A 12,986-nucleotide genomic window follows, 5' to 3' on the forward strand; every position below is an offset into this window, starting at 1 on the left:
AGTTTCTAAGAAAGCTCCGAACGTGTAGATCGAGTTCCCGCGGCAAAAAGACAAGTTCAGATTCCTCTTCAGTGCACCTTTAATCTCATCCGCCCACTTAACTTTCTGGTGCCCCCTGCTGCGCTTGCCTTCTCTTGGAATCCGCTCTGTTACCTTCAAGGACCAGGGGTTATCTTGCCTTCGCATTACATGCCCTGTCCAAGCCCTCTTCTTCCTCTTGATTTCAACTAGGATATCATTAACCTGCGTTTGTTCCCTCACCCACTCCGCCCGCTTCCGAACTCTTAGCGAGTTACCTTGAGTTAGTGAGTTACTTTCGTCAGGCTTACCCTGTGCCCCAATCCACACGGCTTGTGTGCGTTTAAAAGCGGGGCAGGCTAAAAATGGGCATCTGCTGGTTGTGTCTTGAGGATTGGAAGTCATTGTGCCATCTTCTTGCTTTTGCAGATTCCGTTCTGCCAGCAGAAAGGCCGGCGTGTGACGTCTGCAGCATAACATTGAGCTCTGTGCCCCAGCTCATGCAGGTGAGACGGCACTGTCACTTTTATCAGCTCTGGTAGCCATCCTTGGGTCAGCTACAAGGCCAGCAGCTAACCTGCCTGAGCTTTGACAGCTAACTTTGCTTTCAGCGGATGTTAAATGAACCAGAGATTCCTTTGGTTCGGAGATGCTTACAACACTTAAAGGGGCCCAGAAACACAATCTTAGTTAACTATTTTGCCTGTTTATTGCATACAGTGAGTTATAATGGTGCTATTAGCGTCGGTAATACCGCGTACATTCCGTTTTTTAATATTTTAATGTCCTCCCAAAAACAAGTTCATGGCTCTGATGGTGTCGCCACACAGTGGTGGGTTTTTAGCAGCGGATATGACATCACCTGGCGCGAGCTTGATGATCGGACAAACAGTAAATATACTGCAAATTGCGTGAATAGACACATTTTGCATCTGCCTGCGTTTTATATTAGATCAACAAAAACAACTTGTTTGTCTTAGATAAAAGCCCTGCAAAGCAAGTAAAATAAAAATACACCACCAGGGGCGCTCTGGCATGGAAACGACGCTGCCAGTCTCAGCAAAAACGAGTTACAGACAGCAGGCAACCATGGAGTACAAACTTCCGCGACGTGCTCTGGCTGGCTGTTTTGATTGGTTGCGCCAGGTGCCGTCATTGGGAGAGCGAAATAGGAGTGGGAAGCCCCGCTAAAATCGAGTTGAGGGCAGCGTTTTGTTTGCTTGTATTTTGAAATTTCTCCACTGAATAACTCCCGTTCCTCTGCATTGATTCCTGTAATTCTTTTTAAGTCAGCATCTGTGTGACATAAAGAACCCACCTGAAGTATAGCCGGTATTCCCCCAGGCAGTGTTTCGCAGCCCCTTTAAGAGGGGACACTGGTCTTGAAAAAAAAATTTTTATTAATGAAGTCACAGTTACGAAATCTCCGGGGAATATGTATTTTTGTGTGCTTATTCTAGATATGTCATTTAATTTCATGTAAAACAATTCCTTGAGCACTTATGCACTTTTTATGCTAGTATTTTGCGGAGAGTTTTGAAGAAAATTTGCTGCGGGAAACTTGCTGAAATGTATGCCATTGGGTTCTCTTGACACCAAGGAATACAATAAGGGTGAAATTGTCTTCCTGCCTATCACAGAACTTAAGTTATGGGGTTTTGAAGTTGTCGCTTCAGAAATGAGAAGGAAAGTGTGTATTCCTGTTTCTGAAGTGGCAGCTTCAGTACCCTATTAGTACTCAAGTTCTATGAGAGCCAGGATGATAATTTTACCCTTATTGTATTCCTTGGTGTCAAGAGAACCCAATGGCATTCATTTCAGCAAGCTTCCTGCGGCAAATTTTCTTCAAAACTCTCCGCAAAATACTTGCATAAAAGGTGTATAAGTGCTCAAGGAATTGTTTTACATGAAATTAAATGACATATCTAGAATCAGCGCACAAAAATACATGTGCCCTGAAAATTTCATAACTATGACTAAATTAATAAAATTTTCTTTTCAAGACCAGTGACGACCCCCCTTAAGGGGGGATGAGGGGATCGAAGGCAACTTTTCTATTTTTTGGCTTAGAGTGATGAAATTTGGCAGACTGGCTTAAAATAGCATCAAACAATCAGATATAAAGTTCCACAATGACAGCTTCAGTAGGTTCCCTTTAATCACTGTTTATATGATGTCCTCATGTTGCTTGCTTGTGGAAAGCCTAGAATGACAAAAAAAACAGGCTACAGGTCTGTAAATGCTTCTAATATTTACTAAGAAGTGTGGTGTAAATCAGGACTCTCTCAATTTTTTTTTTTTAAATTTCTATGCTCTTTTTTTTTTTTAAAGGACACAATGTGCACCTTCTTTTATGATTAGTATGTATCATGCTCTAATTACCATGTAATAAAAACATGCGAGCCTAAATGGTAAATCTGAGACTGTCTTGACGCAGACCACATTTCAGTGATCACAACAAAACTAATGGGGTAAAAATCCATTCACCCATTGCTGTGCTACGCTTTGCATGAACAAGGTATTAAGCTCAAAACAAACTTTCGAGAAAACAAGCCTGGAAGTTCTAAGCTAGCACACACTGTCTATGTGTAGATGCTGACCAATATATTTGGAGTGCTTAAAGTTTATTTTTGGGTGAAATAGTATTTCAGTACAACATAGAAATATAGTGTTGGAGATGCCAAAAAGTGTACTTTTCAAAAATGGACTTTTTTCGCGATTTTTGCGATTTGATCCCCACATCCCCCCTTAATTATTCTAGTACTGCGCTGATTAGAATTACGAGAACACAGACAAAGTAGGTAGAGACAGACAGGTACGCTTGAGCTCATTCTACCAACTAAAGTTTTTATTCAACTGCCGTGAAACTCGGGCTGACCAAAGTGTATAACGCTCACCAAATACATGCGGAATTCGATGGTTGAAAGTGGCAGTATTTCGCTTTTCATCCATCACGCCAGCATCTAAGATATTGCAGGCCAGATTGCTGTTGCTTTTTGTCTAATGCTCGAAGACATAAACATGGCTTTCACGTAAACTTCTGTGCACGACTGGCACCCAAACGCACGACAGCTGGGCATTGTAACGCTTTTATAAACCATAAATTAAAGGTGCAGTGAAGAGGAATCTGAACTCATATTTTTGCCACGGGAACTCAGTCTACACGTTCTGAGCATTCTTAGAAACTACGATCTATTGCCCTGTGTGGCTGATTTCCCTAATTAAATCGAATTCACATCCGGCTCCCGCCTTTTTTTTTTAAATTCTGCCTCGTACGGTGGGCGGAGTCGACCAACACGTGGAGTGCCTTTCACCCAGTCCCATGGCGGCTTGCCGCTCTGCCATCGGTGGAGTAATACGTAGTAATCAATAGTAGCAAATAGTCCACGCGTATTTTTATTTATGCGGGCTTATTTTGCGGCTGCATTATCTGCGAATGAAACTATTTATTCACGGAAACCAAAAAAACAAAATAAAGCGAAAGCAAAGCCTCCACGGAGCTGACTGAAAGGCACTCCACGCGTTGGTCGACTCCACCCACCATACGGGGAGAATTCAAAAAACAAAGGCGGGAGCCGGGCGTTAATTCGATTTAATTGGGGAAATCGGCCGCACAGGGCAATAAGTAGAAGTTTGTAAGAATGCTTGGAACGTGTAGATCGAGTTTCTGCAGCAAAAAGGCAAGTTCAGATTCCTTTTCACTGCACCTTTAACACACCTACTGGACATGCACGCGTGCACTCAAGCTCAACACATGTAGAGTACACGCAGTAAGACATTGCAGTAAGAGACTGCTAGGAATGAGTTTGAAGAGGGAGAAAGGTTGCATACCTTCCCTGTAGCAATTGTACTGCCATGAGTGCCCATTGCACTCGTGCTGTGCAAGCCGAAATCTGAGCCACCACTGGCACAAAAGGGCAGCGTGTTGTGTCTTCTGAAAAAGACATGGTGCTACAAGTACACGCACAAAAAGACGAAGGCTTCGTCTCCTCGTCTTTTTGTGCATGTACAGTCAAGCCCACTTATAACAATACTGGTTATAACAATATATTGGATATAACAATGGTCAGTCATGGCACCATCAGCTTTGCCACGTGTTCTATGGTAAAATAAACTGCTTATAGCAATGCTGTCAAGGCACATTATTGGTTATAACAATTAAATCTGGTAATTGAGTGTCAACTATTATAGAAAAAGAAAGAAGGAAATGCTACAACCACACCAGCAAAACCATGCTTACAACACAAAAGCGTGCATGTGTGGGGCCGACCAATGGACTAAGCTGGCGCAGCAACGCCACGAAAGCAAAAGAGGCAGGCGTCATCGTGTCAGGAGAGCTGCTGCATTGCTGCATTGGCTACGCACGCCATGCGTACCCCTAATCAGTCAGTGCAGCGCACGTGCATGCAGCCAGCGTGGTTTTTCTCTTGTCAGCTGTCACCGCACCCTTGGTTCTGCATGCTTCTTGAATTTCCCGTAAGAATCACTTCAGGAAAGACGGCTTGATTCCTGTGACGTGGAGGTGTGCGAAGCTCCCGCTGGTGCAGTGATGGCGGTGCTTTGGTCATCGGTGAACGGTGAACATTGTTCCGGTTCCCTGAAGTTCAAATTAACAAGCTTTTACAGGCATTAGAACAATCAAACCCCTCCGGGTATTTACTGCCGATAAATGCGGTGAAGTTTGTCATCTTTTCTTTTTTACAGCACAACCCTGTTATAACAATTATTGGATATAACAATGGTATTTCCATGGCACTTGAATATTGTTATAAGTGGGCTTGACTGTACTTGTAGCACCATGTTTTTTTTTTCAAAAATGCAAAACCAACTTGCCCAGCAACATACGTTACTGAAGTGTTGTCAGCTGGGTTCACTTGATGCACTCTTGAACATTGCTCTCGTTGCCTCTCATTTTTTATTGTTAAGGGAGGACATGGATCTTGGACGCGAAAAAAATCGCCGAGAAATCGATTTTCGGAAAGCTGCATTTTTCATAATCTCAATCATATGAATCTCGCAGGGCCGCGAAAATTATTCCTATCGTCTAGAACTAAGAAAATTAGCATGCAGAATTTATGCAAATCTATTTCTGGCTGACAGGGTTTTACTTTAACCCTTTGAGGGTCGAATTATTTTGAAGAAAACTGTCCCAGGTGGTCAAATTACTTTATTGCGGGTCTTGAATCTACAAAATGTATATAATCGAGAATAAATCGTAAAAAAAAATTAGGAACAGTACTTTGGTGACAGCATCACTCACAACTGGAAAATGTTCAATAGAATAGAATAGCAATGGTGATAAGCAAGCTAAGAGCAGCACCAATAAAGATAGAAATCAACTTTCGCCGCCTCTGCAAAACAGTGCCCACAAAGAGAAAACACGTTTCGCGCGACTCCGTTGCGATCCCGCGGCGGAATCGAAATCACGTAGGCGCGTTGCCACAGAGGGCGAGAATACCTTGCGAGCAACGGTGATAAGCAAGCTAAGAGCAGCGCCAATAAAGATAGAAATCAACTTCGGCAGCCCCTGCAAGATAGTGCTGACAAAAAGAAAACTCAAATTTCGCGCGACTCCGTTGCGATCACGCGGCGGAACCAAAACTACAAAAGGGGTGTTGCCGCAGTCTGTGCTGCCGCGCTAAAGCTAGACAGAAGTTCTGCTTATCTCCGTAAGAAGGCAGCACAAAATTCAAACACTTCTTGTAAGTCCTAAGAGGTGGCAGCACCCCCCAGTGAGCACGCATTGTTCTTTTGGCGCAAAATTTCAAACGGAAGATCGAAACCGTACCCGTACGGCAAAGACCTTGCGGGACAGAAAACCGCCGCCGTACATATACGGCAAAAACCTTCAAAGGGTTAATGTCCTTCAGTTAATGTAACTCTTGGCTTATTTTGACGTTTTTTTTTTATTACTGTTTTACAGCACCTGGCTGGCAAACGGCACAAGGATTTGGTCACTGCCTTGAAGCTGGCTGTTGCGGTAAGCCTTGTTGTCCTTCAGCCTTTGTGTTTGACTTTTTTTCCGGACGAAGCCAGGTCTTCTTGCCGCAGGTTGAACAACTGGTGGAATGTTAAAGGGACACTGAGGAGAAATTGAAGTTGGCTTGTATAGACAGAATACCAGCTCCTGATTACAAAAACACCACTCATACTGACAACAAAGCTCTTGTAACGTAGAAAAGAGCAAGAACCAAAATACAGGTATCGCCGCCGCAGGCCAAACTCACAAGTACAAGCGTGATGAGGTCATAGGACAAAGCAGTGTTGCTAGAACCAATGGTTCTAGCAACTCTAGGACCCGAGAAGCCACAAATCACTGAGGCGCAGCCAATGCATGCGCAAATCTGCTTGACGTCGCCAGATGGCGCCACGTGCCCGGCAGCTACGCGCGCGCCTGAAGCATCGGGACCAATCAGCGCCTGCTCACTGGCTGTAGGCGGGCTCCCGGTATTCCGCTAGCGGTAACAAGGTACACGGTATGCTAAAGGTGTCTATTTGCGAGAACTTCGTTGACGACTTCGAGAACGAGATCCATCGTAACGCTGGCAAAATGCCAGTGCAAACGTAAGCGAAGCAACTGTAGCGACGGCCGCAATGGCCGATAGATGCCTTCAACGTGCGGCCGGCGGTAGCTTTCTTTTCGGCTGCTGCTAGGCCGCTCTGCTGGCCGCCAGAAATCACTGAGTCTGCGTTACGTCGTGTGCACGTCACGTTTCACGTCACTTAGTCCTGTGTTGTCATAGGAGAATCCCAAGTTTGAATCAGAGCGGCGGGAGAAACCTTTTCAACTTCAAATCCAAATTTCTTAGAAATAAATGCATCTTTCGCTGCCGGCCAAGTGGCAACAAAGCCGTGAAATGCCAAACTATCGGATTTTGCTATAAAAAAAATATTAATAGAGCTCTCCTCACTGTCCCTTTAAAGGGACCCTGAAATGATTTCGATGGGCCTATTGGCCAACAGTTATGTAGCGGTGGTCTTTGTGGGTATTAGAGTCATATTTGAAAGCTCTCCGTGCACCCTGTAGTCTAGAAATAATTTTTAAAATCTCTGTCACAGTAGCTCGCTGTTGATTAGGGCGGCGCATCTCACTGCACCCCCCCCCCCCCCGCACGCCTATGAAGTCAGTGGGCAGAAGGCCAAGCCTTCAGGCTCACCCCACTGAATTCTAGAGGCCCGTGTACTGTGCGATGTCAGTGTATGTTAAAGGAACCCCAGGTGGTCGAAATTTCCGGAGCCCTTCACTACGGCGTCCCTCATAGCCTGAGTCGCTTTGGGATGGTAAACCCCATAAAACCAAACCAACCAAACCATCTGCCCACTCATGTCATCGAGGTAGGGGACGCACGGTGATGCGTGTCGCCCTAATGGATTGCAAGCTACTGCTGCAGTGATTTTTAAAAATCATTTCTAAATGATAGGGTCCACGCATAGCTTTCAAATTTGACTTGAATAACCACAAAGACCACCCCTACAGATCTGTTTTGCACTAGAATATGCCCATATGAATTATTTCAAAGCCCCTTTATCTGCTGTAGGCTTAGTCACCTTCATGCAGTTTGCTTTTGTTTTCTGTTAGTATGCAAGCACATTCCAGGACGAAATAAAACATTGTCATTATAGGCTTTGGCCATAAACTGTTGTTGTCATCCATAAGCCAGTTATATCGTGCAAGCACTATGTTGTTCAACATGTTAAACTTTGGGAAGGTTGGGGTGTGGAGCTTAGGTTGTTTTTTTTATGTCAGGAATTCAGTTTTGGATGTAACGAATGGAGTAATGTGTGCCTGCTGTTGTTGAGTTGACAGTAGTTTTTGCTTCTTTGCTAATAAGGGAGTAATTACTCATTGGCATCCATCCGAGCGCAGCCATACGGCTACAAAGGAAAGCTATGCAGCTTTCTCAGAAACTTCGCAGTTAAAGAAAAATTCGTCCTGGTCCGGGGTTCGAACCCAGGACCACCGCTTCACCGGAGCAGTCGCTCTACCAATTGAGCTAACCAAAACGGCAAGCTTATGGTAGGGCGAGAGCGAATTGTTCAATAACTCGAAGTGGGAACTCTGTTGGTCAAATGTTTAGTGGAATCCCCCAAGGTGGAGTAGATTTGTAATAAGGGAGTAATTACTCATTGGCATCCATCCGAGCGCAGCCATACGGCTACAAAGGAAAGCTATACAGCTTTCTCAGAAACTTCCTAGTTAAAGAAAAATTCGTCCTGGTCCGGGGTTCGAACCCGGGACCACCGCTTCACCGGAGCAGTCGCTCTACCAATTGAGCTAACCAGGACGGCAAGCTTATGGTAGGGCGAGAGCGAATTGTTCAATAACTCGAAGTGGGAACTCTGTTGGTCAAATGTTTAGTGGAATCCCCCAAGGTGGAGTAGATTTGTAATAAGGGAGTAATTACTCATTGGCATCCATCCGAGCGCAGCCATACGGCTACAAAGGAAAGCTATACAGCTTTCTCAGAAACTTCGCAGTTAAAGAAAAATTCGTCCTGGTCCGGGGTTCGAACCCAGGACCACCGCTTCACCGGAGCAGTCGCTCTACCAGTTGAGCTAACCAGGACGGCAAGCTTATCCAGGACGGCAACCAGGATGGCAGGCTTCTTTGCTGCGTCATGTGGTGTGCCAACGCTCTGCTATTAAGACAATGCTTGGCATGTCTGTTTTGTGCCCACAAGAATGCTCGTCTGTGTGTGCAGTAGCTCACTTCTAGCATTGAAAAAAAAAAGAAAATGGTAGAGAGAGGTTTAGAGGTTCAATGAGTACAGTGCTAAGTGCAGAATACAAGATTAGCGTGTGTCACAAGGCGTGCAAGCTTTTGGGCACATTGTGGTGGTGTGCTAGCTGCAGTACCTACTGAGAAACCAGTGAAAGAGAAGCTGTTGAGTGTGCTCAGTCAGACCTGTGTGGGTTTGAAATCTGCATGTTGCCTCGATAGCAGTGATGGATCGTTAGGTAATGCAATGACGCAATTTGGTTGGCAGTGTGTGGAAAAAATTGTCCAAGTAATACCGTATTTACACGTAAATAATGTGACAGCGAATAGGGGACTTTGCGCTCATAAGAAAAAAAATTATTATTGCAGTAGAACTCAGAGGGAAACCGTAGTTGAGTGTGCAGAAAAGGAAATGGAGACTGCAAGCAATAATTTGAAAGGAGGAGCACAAGTACCTGCGGGGGGTTTATTCATCGTCACTACTTAGTTCCTTATTGCTGTCTGCCGCCGCGGTGGCTCAGTGGTTATGGTGCTCGGCTGCTGACCCAAAAGACATGGGTGTAATCCCGGCCGCGGCGGCTAGAATTTCTTTGGAGGAGAAATTCTAGAGGCTTGTGTACTGTGCGATGTCAGTGCACGTTAAAGAACCCCAGGTGGTCGAAACTTCCGGAGCCCTCCACTACGGCGTCTCTCATAGCCTTAGTCGCTTTGGGACGTTAAACCCCATAAACCAAACCAAACCTTATTGCTGTCCGCAAACGCAATATTGTTTTCTGTGCCACCAATGCTGTTCGACAGGCAGCTCTAAGTAGTGGCCTGGCGTCGAAATTGAAACTGCCGCCACCACTATCTACGCCGTCACTGGGTAGCGCCTCCTCTCGCTCAAAGCGTCGTGGTAACAGCACTCGTCAAAAATGAAACCGGGACTGCGGATTTTGTCAGAGAATTGTTTGGATTCACATATAATGCTAGGCGGAAATTTGACGTGCTAAAATCCGCCAAAAAGCCTTGTATTATACGTGGGTTTTTACGGTAATGGTACAGGTGATTGAGCTCGAGATCAGCTGGACGTAGTGCAGTAAAGACTTGTTGAAATGTTGCACATGGTATACGCTTATTTTTTTTAGAGCTGCCATATGTCATTGACTGCTAAGGACTGTATTGTTGCAACAGCATGTTGACATGTTTCTTTACTCTCTTTGCAGAGACTTCCTCCAAACCTGAGACCTCCTCAGTTAAGGATGCCGACTCGAAAAAACGGTATTGTCCTGTGTTGGGGTGCTTCGAAACTGACGTACCTATTTTATAGGCATCACAGACCTGTTATGTTAAATATTCTACCATTTTTTTTTGTAGCATTTGCACAAATTTCTTCCGAAACAGTGCTGTGCAAAGCACAATGGCTAACCAGTGCACCTTCCCTGCTTGTTGGTGACTGGTTTGGCAGCTTGGACTCTATCTGAGCAGAGAAGGTGCTCTGTAAACATTTTTTTAAAGTTAAGGGGGGACACTGGTCTTGAAAAGAAAATTTTATTAATTTAGTCACAGTTATGAAATTTCCAGGGCACACGTACTTTTGTGCGCTGATTCTAGATATGTCATTTAATTTCATTCAAAACAATTCCTTGAGCACTTATGCACTTTTTATGCAAGTATTTTGGGGAGAGTTTTGAAGAAAATTTGCTGCAGGAAACTCACTGAAATGTATGCCATTGGGTTCTCTTGACACCAAGGAATACAATAAGGGTAAAATTATCATCCTGGCTCTCATAGAACTTGAGCAAATTTTTTTCAAAACTCTCCACAAAATACTAGCATAAAAAGTGCATAAGTGCTCAAGGAATTGTTTTACATGAAATTAAATGACATATTTAGAATCAGCACACAAAAATACATATTCCCTGAAGATTTCATAGCTGTGACTTCATTAATAAAAATTTTTTTTCAATACCAGTGTCTCCCTTTAAGTATAGCCAAATTTCTGTGAATGAGCACAAAAGTTTGTAACATAGTTTTATATGGTTGAAATTCATAGGTGAAAATTTTGCCAAAAATGTACACAAGGGAAGCAAAATTCAGTCAGTAAAAGGATAGCAACTCGATCCCTCCTTACTAGAAAGCAGAGGGAGACCATTTCTGAAGTTTGGTTTGATGTGATTTAACATCCCAGAGCAACTCTGGCTGTGAGTTTTAGTGGCATTACGAAGTTGCTTGCGGCAGTTCCAGAGACCGTGTAAAGCCGAACGCCAAGTTCCACTTAGGTTGGCTTCCCTGCACACCACCACCAGCACGTGGTGGCAAGTCAGATGCTAGCTACGGTGGTCTCGCATTACTGGGCTTGCGCATGAAAAACGGGGCGCCAGAATGAAAGCTATCGCCGTTTTCAAAAACCACATCCATGAAAGCCGACAACCATGAACCAACTAGCTTTCAAACAAGCACTGCTGAATTGCCAATTATAGCAATTACAAAACAAAATCACCTTTTTAAGACTGTAGAGAAAAGTCAGAGGCATCACAATTGTTGAGCAAAATTGTTGAGTTTTGGTAAGAAAAAAAAAGCTTTAACAATGGTCTGTTTTTTGTCACGGAGGAATTCTGTTCGGCCATCCTGAATCACTGCAGACTTAAAGGTGCAGTGAAGAGGAATCTAAACTTGTCTTTTTGCCGCGGGAACTCGATCTACACGTTCCGAGCATTCTTAGGAACTTCGATTTATTGCCCTGTGTGGCTGATTTCCCTAATTAAATTGAATTAACATCCTGCTCCTGCCTTTATTTTTTTAATTCTCCCCGTACAGTGGGCGGAGTCGACCAACGCGTGGAGTGCCTTTCAGTCAGCTCCGTGGAGGCTTTCCTTTCGCTTTATTTTGTTTTTTAGGTTTTCGTGAATAAATGGTTTCATATGCAGATAGTATAGCCGCAAAATAAGCCCATAGAAATAAAAATACGCGCGGACTATTTGCTTCTACGGATTACTACGTATTACTCCGCCGATGGCAGAGCGGCAAGCCGACACGGGACCGGGTGGAAGGCACTCCACGCGTTGGTCGACTCCGCCCACTGTGCAGGGAGAATTAAAAAAAAAAAAGGCGAGAGCCGGACATTAATTCGATTTAATTGGGGAAATTGGCCACACAGGGCAATAAGTGGAAGTTTCCAAGAATGCTCGGAACGTGTAGATCGAGTTCCCGCGGCAAAAAGACGAGCTCAGATTCCTCTTCGTTGCACCTTTAAGTTATATCTGACTATAGACGGCTACCACTGACCATGCTTTTGGTTCTGGGCCACTATCAGTGGATACGGGGGGTGTAAACATGTGCTGACTGCCTGGCTACCAACTATTCACGTTGCGGTATCTTACGTGGTGCTATCGACAAGTGCAAAGGATAGATAGTTTAATGATAATGCAGGATAAAGGCGCAAACCGTGGCGCAAGTGCTTGCTGCACCACCACCTGTCACTTCTGTAGTGAGGCAAAGCCTGCCACCTGCCCTTCAAGCAGGCACAGCTTGACGCTGAGCAACTGCGTTCAGTGTTAAAGAATTGCACGTGTTTGTCAAAAATATTTAGGAACAGTTCAGTATAGCCGATAATTCGTGATGTCCATGTTCGATGTAGCAAGGTTTGACTGCAATAGACTTGTCTATTTTGTGCAAAAAGAATACAGGAACTGGTGTAATATGGGCTGCATTTGACAACTGTTGCGAAGGACATCCAGCATTGTGATTAAAAAAACGAGAAAGGATTTTGCCTCCTCGATGGAGGCAAAATGCTAGAGGCCTGTGTACTGTGCAGTGTCAGTGCAGGTTAAAGAACCCCAGGTGATTGAACATATCTGGTGTCCCTCATAGTCTGAGTCACTTTGGGATGTTAAAGCCCATGAGCCAAACCAGCTTCTGTGTACCCTAGCTCTTGATAACGTTCCTCAATAAGTTATCAGAATTGTTGCAACCTTTTATACAAGTTTTAAGGTGTTTTTTTGAGTGTGAAACAATATTGGTAGTAAATCATTTGATTATTACTATGCACGCACTATTCTTGGATAATTGCCTTTTGTTGGAAACACATTCGAGTTTTTATGTGGCAGGGGTATAGCAGAGCTGCTTAGTACCGTATAATCTCGTGTAAGAGCCGCGCCCCCTGTTTTGGACTAGGTGCCATACAAACCCATGTAAGGGCCGCACTTTTTAAAAATAATTGGTGTGAATTTTGAAGGTGCAGCCCATACACGAATTTTAAAAAAATGTG

General features: G+C 44.2%; 1 protein-coding gene and 1 non-coding gene across 2 annotated transcripts in view; one reads left to right on the forward strand and one right to left on the reverse strand.

The window, feature by feature from the left end:
• Positions 1-12,986, forward strand: part of LOC149327883 (uncharacterized) — a 65,031-nt gene that overhangs the window by 20,042 nt on the left and 32,003 nt on the right. The window contains exons 6-8 of the mRNA XM_089563306.1: positions 448-524; positions 5,942-5,998; positions 9,943-9,997. Of these exons, the coding sequence (XP_089419432.1) occupies positions 448-524; positions 5,942-5,998; positions 9,943-9,997 (189 nt within the window). The remainder of the gene's footprint in view (positions 1-447; positions 525-5,941; positions 5,999-9,942; positions 9,998-12,986) is intronic.
• On the reverse strand, positions 8,230-8,303 carry TRNAT-GGU (transfer RNA threonine (anticodon GGU)). Its single transcript has one exon. It is a non-coding gene; the product is annotated as a tRNA-Thr (tRNA).

The sequence above is a fragment of the Amblyomma mixtum genome, chromosome 10, assembly GCF_055824585.1.
Source record: "Amblyomma mixtum isolate Tamu chromosome 10, ASM5582458v1, whole genome shotgun sequence".
NCBI classification, from domain to species: Eukaryota; Metazoa; Arthropoda; class Arachnida; order Ixodida; family Ixodidae; genus Amblyomma; species Amblyomma mixtum.